This window comes from Argiope bruennichi, chromosome X1 (assembly GCF_947563725.1).
Source record: "Argiope bruennichi chromosome X1, qqArgBrue1.1, whole genome shotgun sequence".
In the NCBI taxonomy this organism is placed as follows: Eukaryota; Metazoa; Arthropoda; class Arachnida; order Araneae; family Araneidae; genus Argiope; species Argiope bruennichi.
Window position 1 is genome coordinate 129291312 of NC_079162.1, and position 14345 is coordinate 129305656.

The 14345-nt window shown below is 28.6% G+C and overlaps 1 protein-coding gene across 5 annotated transcripts in view; it reads right to left on the reverse strand.

The window, feature by feature from the left end:
- LOC129959462 (uncharacterized) overlaps positions 1-12032 on the reverse strand; it is a 60521-nt gene extending 48489 nt beyond the window's left edge. For 2 of the 5 annotated variants that reach the window (XM_056072300.1, XM_056072298.1), the window contains exons 1-2: positions 9840-9962; positions 3357-3469 (exon numbers count right to left, since the gene is read on the reverse strand). In XM_056072300.1, the coding sequence (XP_055928275.1) occupies positions 3357-3431 (75 nt within the window). In that variant the 5' untranslated portion in view covers positions 3432-3469; positions 9840-9962. Of the gene's footprint in view, positions 1-3352; positions 3470-9839; positions 9963-11850 lie in introns of those variants that run through there. The other 3 variants (XM_056072303.1, XM_056072301.1, XM_056072299.1) reach the window with 2 other exon arrangements.
- Between the last annotated feature and the right edge of the window lie 2313 nt (positions 12033-14345).

Consider the following 14345-nt stretch of genomic DNA (forward strand, 5'->3'; position numbering starts at 1 on the left):
CGTGCCTTCATTTTCCAATCATGCCGCCAATGTAGTAATCCTATGCGTAATTCCAGTGTCCATGTTTTCTCCACTGCCTTCATTCCTGTTATGTTTACCTCGTCATTTCTTAAAGAAGTTCCATTCAGCCTTGTCTGTGCCAAATGAATCCACCAGATTTCGAAGATATCATTTTTGTGTTACATTCTCGCCACATATAATAATCACCTTTCTTCAAGTTTAAAAGTGTTCTCTTCAATACAGTGCTCAAAACAGCCTTTCTGTGATACATCAAAAAGTGATTAGTGTTCAAAAAAAAAAAAAAAAAAAATATCCATCAGAAGTTTCTGACTCAACTGGTGAAAGTTAATAAGTGAATTTATCCAGAACACTGTTGTTTCTTACAGAAAGACAACATTTATGTTGTGTAGTTTTTTTTAAATTTTATTTTGATTGCATATTTGAATTTTAGTACTAATGCAAATGATATTTTTATAGTATTATTTAAAATATTAAATCTTTGAGTCTTATCAAATTTAAAGTTTTATACATAAATGTAAATATGCTTTATTCGAAATTTACCTTAATGCTTTTAAAATCAAGAAAAACGATTTACTCAAATAAATTAATTTTATCTTTAAATAAAAATAAATAAAAGTAATGACACATAATAATCAGAGAACAATTGTGAATACATCAGAGGAAATGTTTCTACACCTCTGATTGTAATTTAAACAATCCTCTCGTCAAAATACTTTAATATTTTAGTAAGCATACAAATCTTGTGACTGAAGAAAAATAATAGACTAAATTTCTTATATAATTCATAAAGGCATTTGATAATCAGACTAAGGTAGTAAATACTTCAGGAGAAATTTTTTTTACACCTCTGATTGTCATTAAGCTACCTTCTGTCATCACTTGTCCAAAATACCTCCAAGTTTCCAAATGCAATTTTTTTAAAATTATCCAAATGCTTTTTATATTATTAATTTCCCTAATATTTATCATAAGAGTATTTTGAATCTTGTGTTTATTACATTCATTTACAAGTGTTTTGTATGAAATCTTTTAATACTGCATTTATTATTTTCATTTCCAAATGATTTATATGAAATCTTTCAACTTAAAATTGTTATTTTCATTTCTAAGTTTTAAATGGTCAAAATACATTTGTGCATAATATCATTTAATTTATTAATATTTTGTAATTATTGTTGATTATTTAGCTTTACATAATATCTTAGCAAATATAACTATTTATCTTTTAATATTACTAATATCTTTGTTGAAAACTATTTTTGTATTAATGTAAAGGTAAAAAAAAAAAACTTGGGTATCACTTTTAATATGCATTTAAATTTCTTACTTGGTTGTGTGTCGAAGGGCCCTGCCACATTTAAGTGTCTTGCGTTGGGGGGAAATTGTAATGATATTTTAAAATATAAATTAATTCCCAAAGTTTTATCTTAATTTAGCCCATATTAACTTCATTCTAAAATGTTCTCTTATTTCCTAATCAAATTCCATCTTTTATTCAATTAATGCTACAGAAGCTCTGTAAAAATGCTAAAATCAGCATTTCCCACACTCTGAGTGAAGGGATAAAAAATTGTCAAGCTAAGCAAATTCTTTTTAAAAGATACCTAGATTTCCCTATCCTAAATCGACATGTGTACAGAGATCCCTATCAAAATCTCATATATAATCGTCGGGAAAAATTTTTCTGCCGTTTCCCGTTCTCTTCTGCTCTTGTATCGCTTGTGAACGGACGCCAGTTCGTCCGCGAGTCTTGTTCATAAATTATGCCTCCCGGGATGGATGTTTTAAATGTTTAAAAATTACATTAAAAATTAGCAATTAGCAATGTTTTAAAATTACAAAAGTACAAGAAGAAGAATACTCTCTCTCTTCGACCACGAAACTGCTTTAAAAATATTTTTTTTACATTATAAAGAGTCGACAAGATCAGTTTTCTGTGCTTTAAAATTTATAATTATCGAAAGAATTAAATCCCTGGGTGGAAAGGTACTTCGACATTGCGGTACGGCGCCCTGACTCGCCGTTGCTCTGGAATAAAGTGAAGTTTTAAAATTACAAATGTGTCTCCTCTCTTTTCGGCCATGAAACTGCTTTAAAATATATGTTTTACGTTATATATAGAGTTTTTTTGAAACAATTCATAATATTTTATTAGTAAAATAATTGTAGTTTAATGAATTAAATCACAAAAAAAAGGAAAGAAAAAAAAACATTTTACAGACTACTAACAAATCTCATTTCCATTTACATATTTTATTTAAACCATTGATTTGTGTTGAATTAATATCATTTGACTACAGCATAACAATTCTTCTTAGCAAGCTTGTATTGGAAAAGAAGGGTAACAGGAGTTGCATGTGATTACACAAGGTTGAATTTTAACCCTTAACAAGATAAAGGAATTACGATAAAGAAAATAGAATGTACTAAAAAAAGCTTGACCATTTACTATTGCAAAATGCAACGATTGAATAAATAAAATGTCGCTTCATTTTTTTACGTGGTTAGTTAAACCAGAACCAGGGAAAATAGATGGAAAGTCGCTCATGCATTCGCAGTATTGTCAAAAAAAAAAAAAAAGTATGTAATGAAATGTAATTAAAATCTTAGCTAAATATGATAAATTAGAAAATCTTGCAAAATTGTTTCAAAAAAAGTTTTTTTAGATAAATAAAATGTAGCTTCTTTTCTTAGCTGTTGAATAAATACTGAATCAAGGAAAACAAGTTGAAAAGGGTGCATGCATTTTCTGAATTATTCTAACACTCAAATTTTGTATAATATTGATGCTCTAGTTTTCCAAAACAGTTCCACTGACAAGTTATCAAAACAACTGATGAAAGTAATAATCCATACAAATTTTCATGCATTGTGTTGTATGACAACCACTGTATTGCTTTCTTAGCTGGCCGATTAAAAACAGTTGGTAAAATGTAACAACTGATTCATTTGTTGCAAAGCCGGTTTTTAGTTATATGTATATAAATTGCAGGCTGAGTGAATGACAATTGAATCAGATGTCCGACATTCTGCCAGCTTAACCTTTGTTGGCTAGGTCATCAAATTCATTTATTTCAACTGTTTACTATGCAATTTCAAGATAGGATTTAAATTAAAATTATCAGATTCTATGATATCCAACCCTACATCTCTATCCCGAAACTCCGAAACGATCAATTTTTTTTTAATGTTAAAACTTAATTTTACGTCAATGGGGGATGGGGGAAAGCAATCATTGACAGAGGGCAATTGCTCTCTTTTTTGCCCTAAAGTTGCTGCCTCTGCTTTTAACCTCAATCTTAAAACGTAATTGATAGATGCTTCAGTATACCTACTCGAGGGCTAAATGCAACACCTCGTACGCTGCCTTGATGAAACTTAAGAAATTTCACAGTTCCTTCCTGTTGCATTTTGCTTAGATTTTGTGCGGAAAACAACAATCAGAATCCTAAAAAACAATGATTTAAATATAAAAAATAACATATGCAATATTAATAAAAACAATATATTAAGTATCATATAATAATAAATCTAATGATTTCAATGCAATATATTGAGCAGAAACTTAGATTAAACATTTAATTGATGAAAATTATATATATATACTGAAAATGATTAAATTTATGATTTTGTCAGTTAATGTATTAAACTGAACTGAACATGAATGTCAACAGATATATTAAAAAGTTTTTTTTTTTACATAAAACGGAATACAGCAGACATATATGTTGTTGTTTCTAATGGCACTTGTCATAGACAAGCTCTCAGTGGTATTACTCTCGACATGGAGGGCTTTGTGACCATGACAGATTTATACGTGCGCCAGCCAGCCAGCCACACACACACACACACACACACACACACACACACACACACACACACACACACACACACACACACACACACACACACACACACACACACACACACACACACACACACACACACACACACACACACACACACACACGGAGTCTTCGACCGGAGGGGTTCAAACTAGCAACCTAAGGGACGCGAATCCAACGCCCTACCAACCAGGCTATCCCGGTCCAGACATTATATTATATATATATATATATATAGCGCAACAAGTAAACAGCTATTATGATTGCTTAACATAAAAAAGAATGCTTTAGTATCACATAATACTTTTTAAAGTAAATTAAACGAAGAATAAAAGAGAAATGAAATCTTTATAAGACGAGTAAACTCAAATATCCTGCTACTTTTATTTATACAATGAAAAACAATAGGAAAGTTTATAACAGTAATAAAAGGATTGGAAAGAAAGATAAAATATAAAAATTGAAAAAAAAAATTCTTTAGAATTTTTTTTTTTTAAATAAAAGGATTGAAATGTATGAATTCAGCATTCAGATATGCAACAATATAGGAATAATAACACTACTAGTTATAACTGCACTAAAGATATACATATATATATATTATACATATATATATATGGACTACTTCATAGGTTGAAAAAAAAAATGCAATGAAAAGTATTCTTTTTCTATGAATCTGAAAATTATTATGTATGCATTACAAATAAATTAAACATATTATTTCATTTGAATAAGTAGTTAATAGAATGGAGATAAACATTTATCGATTCTTAAATAACTGAGAACTGAGCATTTCTACATTTATAGATAGATCTGAAATTACAGGCCAATCATAAAAGAAAACAATGAATTTTACAGAGTAAGGAAGAGGGCATAAAAAGTGTGCTAATTCCACAAGTTTTCCATTAATAACATGAATTATTCTTCTGCCAATTAATAACATGAATATTAATTCTCTATTTTTTAATATAAGTTGGTAATCAGTAATTGGTTGAACCCTAGTTTAGAGTGCGCCCGAGTTTGTCGCCAATATGGCAACCCAAAAAAAGAATTTTCCTAGTACTTGTAGCACTGATTTCTTTACTAACTGTACATCTACTGCAGTAGTTTTGTAAGAAATGAAAATTAAAAATACTTGACAAATAAATATATATTAAAGAATTTAAATTATGTTTTATAATTGACAGTATTATTACTGTTAATGAAACAGTCAATGTTATTTTTAAAGTGAAATATGAACAGAAAATATTTATCCTTTTGCAATTCTTATCAAATTATATTATTCTAATTACAATTATCTGTTTACAAATTTTGTCAGAACATAAAATAAAAAAAAATAAAAAAAACATCTGCTCGAATTTTTTGAATCATTTGTCTTTATTTCACAGTTTTTCATTTTCATATTATCTTATCATTCCAATGTAATTTTTTGCGATTTGTATTCTGCTTGTAGATTTCCCGTGATCAATCAATAAGTTTGTAAGTGTTCAATAATCCAATGTCTGATGGCTGGGATAATCAGAATTATTATAATCACAAACTGTATAAGGGATATCAATGTCTATATTTCGAAATATATATGATGCCCAGTAAGTGTATTTATTCCTTCAACTTTCTCTTTAAGAAAACCATCAGTCTCTATTAGTGACGCTATTAGGAACAGATGCTTTCACTTTTCCTAGTTCTGTTTTTTTTAATTCTCAGAATCTTTAAGTTTAATGAGCCAACAATGCTACGTTCGACAGATTCACGTTCAGTTGCTAGCGAAGTCATAGGATATATATTTCTTTTTAAGTTAAAAACTTCTGCCTGGTACCTTCTTCAAATGCCAAAGGCATCGCATGTCCAAATTTTATTGTTTAAAGTACACACCAGCAAAGTCAGTTTGCAAAAGTTCATTAATTCAGAATTCAAATGAGATTCAGCATTGTGACCCATTAAGATTCAAAAAGAAGTGTTCTTAGATAAAATAATAGTAATCAATAAATCTCATAATTTTAATAAAAATAGTGGGTAACTGTTTTACAGTATAGTTTATATGGTCAGCCATCTTGATTGGTGACTTTATACTGTCGGTATCCTTGGGGAAATAAGAGGCACACTAAATTAGGATTTTGCCCAATATTTTACTTTTAAATGGAAATAAAATGCTGATTCAGTGAAATGTATGTCTAATCAATTTTTGAAATATCTGGCAGGACGTGATTTAGTTTAACTCTATTAATGTGTACAGGTTGCGACGCGTGAGGATAGAACCTGGGACCTTTGGGTCAGAAGGCCAGTAACTAACCGATTTTGCCAAAACAGCTGTTCGGGCAGAAGCGCTGTTACTGGCTTATATGCAATTCACCACAGTACTCTCCCTCCAGTGAGTCGAAGGGGAGACGAACGATACGGCGTTGAGTGGTGATGTATTATTAGGAGTAGCTGTTGTCTTAATGGGCCGGTACCCAGTTTGAATAGCGCCAAGCGTTATGGCGAGCGATTTTGTGGGTGCTCATGCTCCAAGTGTGTCTGGCGACTTAGAGTTGCTGCGTCACGTGTGTTTGACGACTTTGCTGCGCCAAGTGAGTCTGGCGACTTTTAGTTGCGGGTAGATGGCGCCACAACAGCTGTACGAAGGTTGAAGGTTCAGAGTCCGAGGTCACCAATGTGCAGGTTGCGACGCGTGAGGATAGAACCTGGGACCTTTGGGTCAGCAGTCCAGTAACGATACGATTATGCCAAAACAGCTGTTCGGGCAGAAGCGCTGTTACTGGCTTATATGCAATTCACCACAAATGCCGCATTTGAAAAGCAACACTAGGACTATTTCGGGATAAATTTTGCAAGTTTACACCCCGATTAGATGAAAAGGATGATACCTGAGTAGGCACCTCCCTCTTAAATCTTCCGCATCACAATAATAGGAGGTCAAATAGCGCCAGACATCAGACTTAATATGCACCAGGCTCACATATATGACATCTTTAGTAGAATCAGATTTTGAACCTGATATTCTCAGGCACTGAGACTCAAGACTTTACAGTAAAGCCACCACAGTCCTGACTCTAATAAGTCTACTCCATTTTATATCCAAAATCTCTTGACTTAGACAATGCTGATATAGCATAATTTTCCTTACATTTGTAAAATTTAAATTGCTACTTTATAAATATTTTCAAGGCAAAATTATTACAGATCATGATTACTCATTCATAATATTATTTAAATATAAAAATCTCTCTGGATAAATAGCCACATTGCAGTTTATATCATTAAACTTGAGCACAAAATCTGATGTCATAAAATTATTTTAAAGCTTTAGCTAGATATTAAACACATATAAGTCAGTTTATGTTTTACATACACCATATATTACAGTTTATGTTAAAACATACACCAGTTTAGTTTTAAGATAACAAAATAAAGATTTCAACCAACTGTTTTTAAAAAATAAAGATTCTCCTGACAAAAAAAAAAAAAAAAAGCAAGTAAACCATAAAATTTATTAAAACAGTATTCACATATCAAGGTTTGTATCTTATATGGAAAATAACAAATTTGTAGTATAATTTATACTAATAGACGATGTGCTGACAATGCTCATAGATGAGTGTCTAGATTTTAAAATTGTACAAACTCTGAAATTTACTATGACATTATCCTTCTCTTGATATCATGAATAGATTCTGCATTGAAGAAGAATTACCCAGAATATACATTCAGGTTAATATACCATAATTATATTTTCATAATAAGTTCAATAATTATGATATGAACCGAATTTTATTTTAACATTAGAAGGTCAAAATATTGCTAGTTCTTAATTTTGAAATGAATAAACCTAGATTAATGAAATTTGGTATAACTTTTAAATAACTTTTGAAATTTGATGAGAAAATGGGTATTGCTATTGGAAATTTTGAAGTTTGTTCTTATTTCAATACATAAATGGCTCCTTATGAAATTTTTATTACAAAAATCTTTAAGAATGCTTTAATTGCTTTCAAATGATACTATTTTCATGAATGTATGATTAACAACAGCAGAATAATGCTGGCTGGTTTCTCCCCCTCCCAACAATACATTGTTAACTAACATTACTTTTAAAATCACAAAATAAAACATTCATCTACATTTGATATGTCTGTCTATCACAAAAATTTGAAAATTTTCTAAGCAAATATGTAAAAAAAATTAGAGCAATTACAGGAATTTAATTCATTTATATAGCATTCTATATTCCACCCTGAAATTAAAATGCAAATGCCACTACAAACCAGCCAATAGTTTTGAAATCCTATGAAAAAACACCAGATCTAATAAGGTTGTAGCTATCACATGTTTGGGAGGAAAACATTAAAAAAGTTTACCTGCCATTACTCAAATGAACATGCTCTCTTGTTCTGAAGAAAAATACTCCAAAATAAAAATGGGAATAATGCTAAGTTCTCACTTAAAATATGTTATAAAATAAGCATGATGTTTCCAATACAGAAATAGAAACATAAAGCAAAAGTAAATGATATTCAAAACCTATCCATAAAATACAAAATAATCTCATAATAACATTCAAGTTTCATAGAAATATAAGGATTTTAAGCTTATTATAAAATACTATCAATTTATAATTTTACTTCATATTTTATTAAGGTATAACTTAATAATGACAGCTTTGGAATAATATTCAGTTGAAACTATGACTTTGAAAGTGAAAAAAAGTAATATGCATAATGAAACAAACAAATATTCTAACATGCATCTTTCAAAGAAATTTTAAAATGAAATTATTTCAATTCCCTATATTTCTAATATTTGAGATTGTGGAACTATTAAAAGTATCCACTTTACAGTCAGTTTATAATTTAGAATGAGAGGAAATTTAAATGAATGATTCCAATAAAATAAGCTTAAGGAATGCACTACACTTCGAAAAAGTTAAACATAATAACCAATCATTATAAGGATTCTTAAATGTTATAAATAAAATCTATTTAATATTACATTTAATCTGCAGGAAACATAAAATTCAAATAATAATACCATCTCATATATGCATTTAACTTTTAAAATATTACATTAAACATTACAATGCAAACATTATATGTATTATTATGAAAGTAATTGAATTTCCACTTTAAAAAAACTACATTGTAGATTACCTTTATTAAATTCAAACAAAATACAACTATGCTTACTTCTTGTTTCAATTAATTGTAAATACTATTATATTTTGGAAATAAGTATTTGATTCCTTTTAAAAGGCATTATATAATTAAAAATGTCAAATGCTGTTAAATTTCAAACCACTTGGAAAATGTTCCATCTAAGCACGTTTCAGCAAACATTTATTAAAATTATTTTAAAAAAATAATAAATTACAAAATTCTCATTAATTTTACATTACTCCCTTTTGATTTTAAAAGAAAAGAGAACAATGTTCGCAAGTAATCGTAAATACATCTAAGTAACAATGTACATAATATGGCAAAATTAAGTTTTACAAAGATACTAACAAAACATTTTGTGAAGGCAAAGAGCGATGTCACTAAAATTTATATTTTAAATGAGGAACAAACGATAGTCACATAAGTTTAGTAAAATCCTAATATATTTGTTGTTTAGGCTGAATGAGAAGTCCCTTTTTTTAAAATCCTGTTTGTCTCTTGAAAATAAAATGCTTTAATTCATTTTAGGTGATATTTGCTTGAAAAATCATTCATTCAACACATTTTTAAATATTATTTGTGTTCATAGTAAATATGGACAAAGTTCATTGTCAAGTAGCATTTCAAATTGCACATTCAGAAATAGTGTCGAGTACTAACTACAAGTCCTTAAACAAATAAAAATTTTACCTACAAATAACATAAAAAAAGAGAGATAGAAATATGCTTCAGTTCATATTATGTATAATAAACTTATTAAATAACAATTAACATATAAATTTCTCAAAGAAAAAAATGAAATACAGTTAAAAATAATACATACTTTGGTATAAAATTTACGAATTCAAACTGAGTGTGCAAACAATGTGCATGAAGCATGCAGATGCACAGGGTAACAAATAGAACATGCTTTCTTCTCTCTCTCCAATATTTTTTTTATCTTCCTATTGAGAGTTACTGAATATTATTAAATAATACATTTTTAAAAGCAGAACTAAAAGAAAAATTTAATCCTATAAAAAAATAAATAGCAATGAATCCATAAATATTTCACACACACAACATAGTTTTAATTGAACTAAAATGAAATTCTCAAAACTCTTAACTTAGCAAAGAAAAGAGATAGAAATTACCATAGAAAAGATATAAATGATGCATTTATAAAAAATTTAATACCTTAATTTACACAAAATATTAATAAAAACAAGAAATAATTTAACTACTAAGTATTATCAGAAAAAATGATAGTATAAATTAGAATTTTTATTAATTTTTTTGTGTAATTAAATATCTACATCAACAGCTTAAATAAATTAGTTTTAATGAAAATTAAAAACTTTATCTTCAAAAATATTTATAAAATATTATTATTCAAAATATTTATAAATTAGAGAAAGCAATAACTGCACTAGGGCTTATTTTCTTTAAGTATTTTCATATACATTTTATTTTTTCATATACTTCAATTATAAAATGTTTACAGTAAATATCTTACATCCAAAAAAATTTCCATTATAAAATAAATTATAAGTCAGGAACAAAGCATTTTATAATTTATATAACAAAAAAAAAAAAAAAAAAAAAAAAAACTTAATTCATTGATTTACAAGAAATTTTTCAAGAACTCATTTTTCCCATTAGAGTTACACATTTAAATATTATGTATTCAAAATAACTGTAGCTAACAAAATGAACATTTTCTTGTCTAAAAAAAAGAATGCAATTATAGTGATTAAACATACATTTAGAAATATTGTATTTCAATACTATAGAAAAGCTAGAAAAAGATTTATAAATACCACCAAATTTAAATATTTGCACATTAAAATAAGATGTTTGTAGAAGTTAGAATAGATAATCAAGCTTTTCTCAATAAAATATAATAAACCAAGTTTTGAAAATTCATGCAAACTAATTCTGTCTTAGTCTCAAAAGAAAGAAAAATGCAGCATTTTTTCCATGGAAAATATTTTATTCTTCTAGAAAGAATTAATAATTTCTTAAATAAAGGGTTGCTGCAAAATTGATTTATGCAAGATATTTTTTGTTCACACTCATATATTTTAATTTTAAAGATTATCTTTAAAAGATATTCTAATATTTTCCTTAATTATTTTATTTCAAAACATTACTCAGTAATATTTCAGTAAAAGAACGAAAAACATTGTGGTATTTAAATACGGCGTCTACGTTATAAAAATTAATCTAAATGACAGTCAAACATTATTAAATAAATAACTCACACATTATTAAAAAATTAAAATTACACAGCAGCTCAAAACAGCTTAGCAAAATAATTTTAGAATTAATGCTTTAAAAGCTATGCAAATTCTTGAAATTGATATTTGAAATTTTTTATCAGATTACAAAAATTAAAACCTTTCACATTTATGTTTGATTGAAGGAATGTTATTAAAATTTTATACAGTAAAAATATTTAAATTTTCACTGAAGTGATTTATAAAATACAAGATATAATAAAACACAGCGTCCATATGCTGGAATTTCATTCTACAAAAAAGATTAATAAATAAGTGATACATGATGAAGTTTCGGAAAAAGTCACAAAGAAAACAAAAATGAATTGCAAAAGAAACAGAATTGTTTACTTCTAAATTTCAATAAAACTAAACGCGATATCAAGTTTACGAACTTTTCTGCAACTCCTTATTTTTAAAATGAAAATTTTAAAGGAACTAAATTTCAATTGAGAACAGCTGATGATTTCACAAGCATAAAATAAAGCAGATGCAAATTTGAACTGATTGCAATGTGAGAATATATTTAAACAAAATGAAATTACAGATCACCAAAAATATCACCATTACACTTGCCTTCATTGTTTGAGACCAAAATTTTCGATGAAATGCTATTTAAATCTTCAATTTCTGACGTCCATTACTAAATCTCTGCACGCACCATCACTCTTTTCTTTTCCGCTTGCATAGAGGGCGCAAGCAATAGTAAACATAATGTAATGTAAATTCTTGTTGATACTTCCGTAGAAAATGAAAGATGGGAGTGGGGAAGGAGAGTGAGGGGGCTATTACTTGACAGCTGCCACTGATAAAGATAGGTTTAAATCCTGTTGTGATAGAAATATTTAAACTAGGATGTCTTTGAAGTTTGTTCTCAGAAAATTAATTCAAGCAATATCCAATACTCCGATGTGCAAAACCAGAGCAGCAGTAATTCATAAATGAGAGAAAGCAAGTACCATCATTCCCATGGTGTCACACTAGAACAACATAAAAAGACAATAAGACAATGCGGTCAAGGGCAATCGCACAAGAATGGTTAAAATACATGAAACACTGCCATTCTCACTTTACCTCGAATTTGAACCTGAAGGAAGGAACGGAAGCTCTGTTTATTGATTATTTTGCCGAGAAGGTGATTAAAATATAATTTTAACAAAGCTCTTGATCAATGACCATAATTGCAAAGAAGCTGATTGATACATTACATAGTATTTAAAACATAGCTGTCTAAATAGATATAAACTTTATACTTTATTCTGTTTGTTTTTTTTTAAATTTAATCATATTCCATTATGTCTTTTAAAATCAAGCTTCATCTGATATTAAATCAGGATTAGTGTTTTTCCAAGAGCGACAATTCAATATTTATTTCGAAAAAAAGATCTAAGAACTCAACCAAACTTCTGGGCGATGAAACCGTATAAACAATATTTTAGAGTTGTATCTGTTGCAGTATCTGAAATACAGATGAATTAACTTCACAGAAGTCCAAAAAATCTATTCCTTTTCGGTCGCCGTTGTTGTTATTATTAAGACCTCATCACACAGGCAAATACCGTCTACACTTTCATGGACAGTTTTCCGTTTATACCCGCAGATAAGCAGTCAAGCAGAAATTCGCCATTGTGAGCTGTTTTCCTTCAGCAAGCTTGAAAATGTAGACAGAGTGATAGAAATGCCATTTGCAAATGAAATCCAACCAATCATGTGAGATTTTGACAGTAATGCAATTTGCCAAGAAGGCGCGAATGACGTCAATTAGTTTGTATATTTCTGAGTTACTCCTTCCATGTTTCTTTAAAAAATTGCGGCAAAAAAAAAAAAAAAAAAAATCGCATGGTCGTCGGATAAATAGTCGGCTCTGATTGATTTTGATCATGAGAAGCCGGCTCTTTGAAACCCTTTAGATGTGTCCTATTCTAAAAAAAACCATTTTATGAAGCTATACGAATCGAAATGGTTAGAAGATGATGCAAAGATAAACAATTCATAACATGAGGTAGGTGGAATATTCTATGTTTCTCGGTATGATGTAGTGATAAAAATGCATTTTATGCGAATACATTTTATGAGAGAACTTTTTTAATGCATAAAGAGGGAATTTAATCAACTTTAAATTCTTTGAAATATGTACCAAAAAATCCTGTTAAAAATTTCTGTTTGTATATGTCAAACATATTATAAGCATCTCATACATTTTGCTGAATTATTTTATATTGCATTTCTTTTGATCCCAGTTAAAATATTTGAAAAATGCGAAATACGTAAAGAAGGGTGTGAATTATTTTAAAAATTTGTGATGAAATTTATTAATTCTATCTTGAGCCATACGCAGGTTATGTAATTGCATAATTCATTAGATTAGACAAGATGATACGGTGTCCTGTTAGCTCCTAACTTATTACTTCCTTATTCATTATTGATTTTTATTTGAGATTATTGTGTTTCACTTCTGTAAATGTGTATTAACATGCAGAAGTACTTTTTTTTTTTTTACAAATATGGCCTATTTTACATAAAGCTAAAAGCAAGATTTTAAGAATTTATTCACTTACAAGTCAAGTTATACAAAATTAAATTTGGTATTGCGTAAAATAATTTTTTGAGTCAAAGTTATTTGGATACGTAAAATTCCATGATTCTGATACGCACGCACGCACGCACGCACGCACACACACACACACACACACACACATATATATATATTTCTTAATACTAAATTCTTTTTTTCTTTTTTATTCCACAAATGCTTTGTAAAAAATTCTGTGGACTGAGGTCGTATTTCCAGAGGGCAGAAAGGAAAAATAAGTTACTTTCAGACTCAGCAGGTCTTGATATTGCACTGAAATTAGTACATTATCAACGACTGCAATGGTAAACATAGCAAAAACGTTTTTAATCCCTATATCACGCTTTTATTATTTAGTTAATGAATAACTTATATACTAAGAATATATGTATATTTAGTTACAATTAGGCGTAATCATTAAAATTTGCTTTTTCAAATTGAATGATAAAAAATCTGGTCAAGGAAGTGGAGATGGAAGTTAATTGGAATAAAATGTATA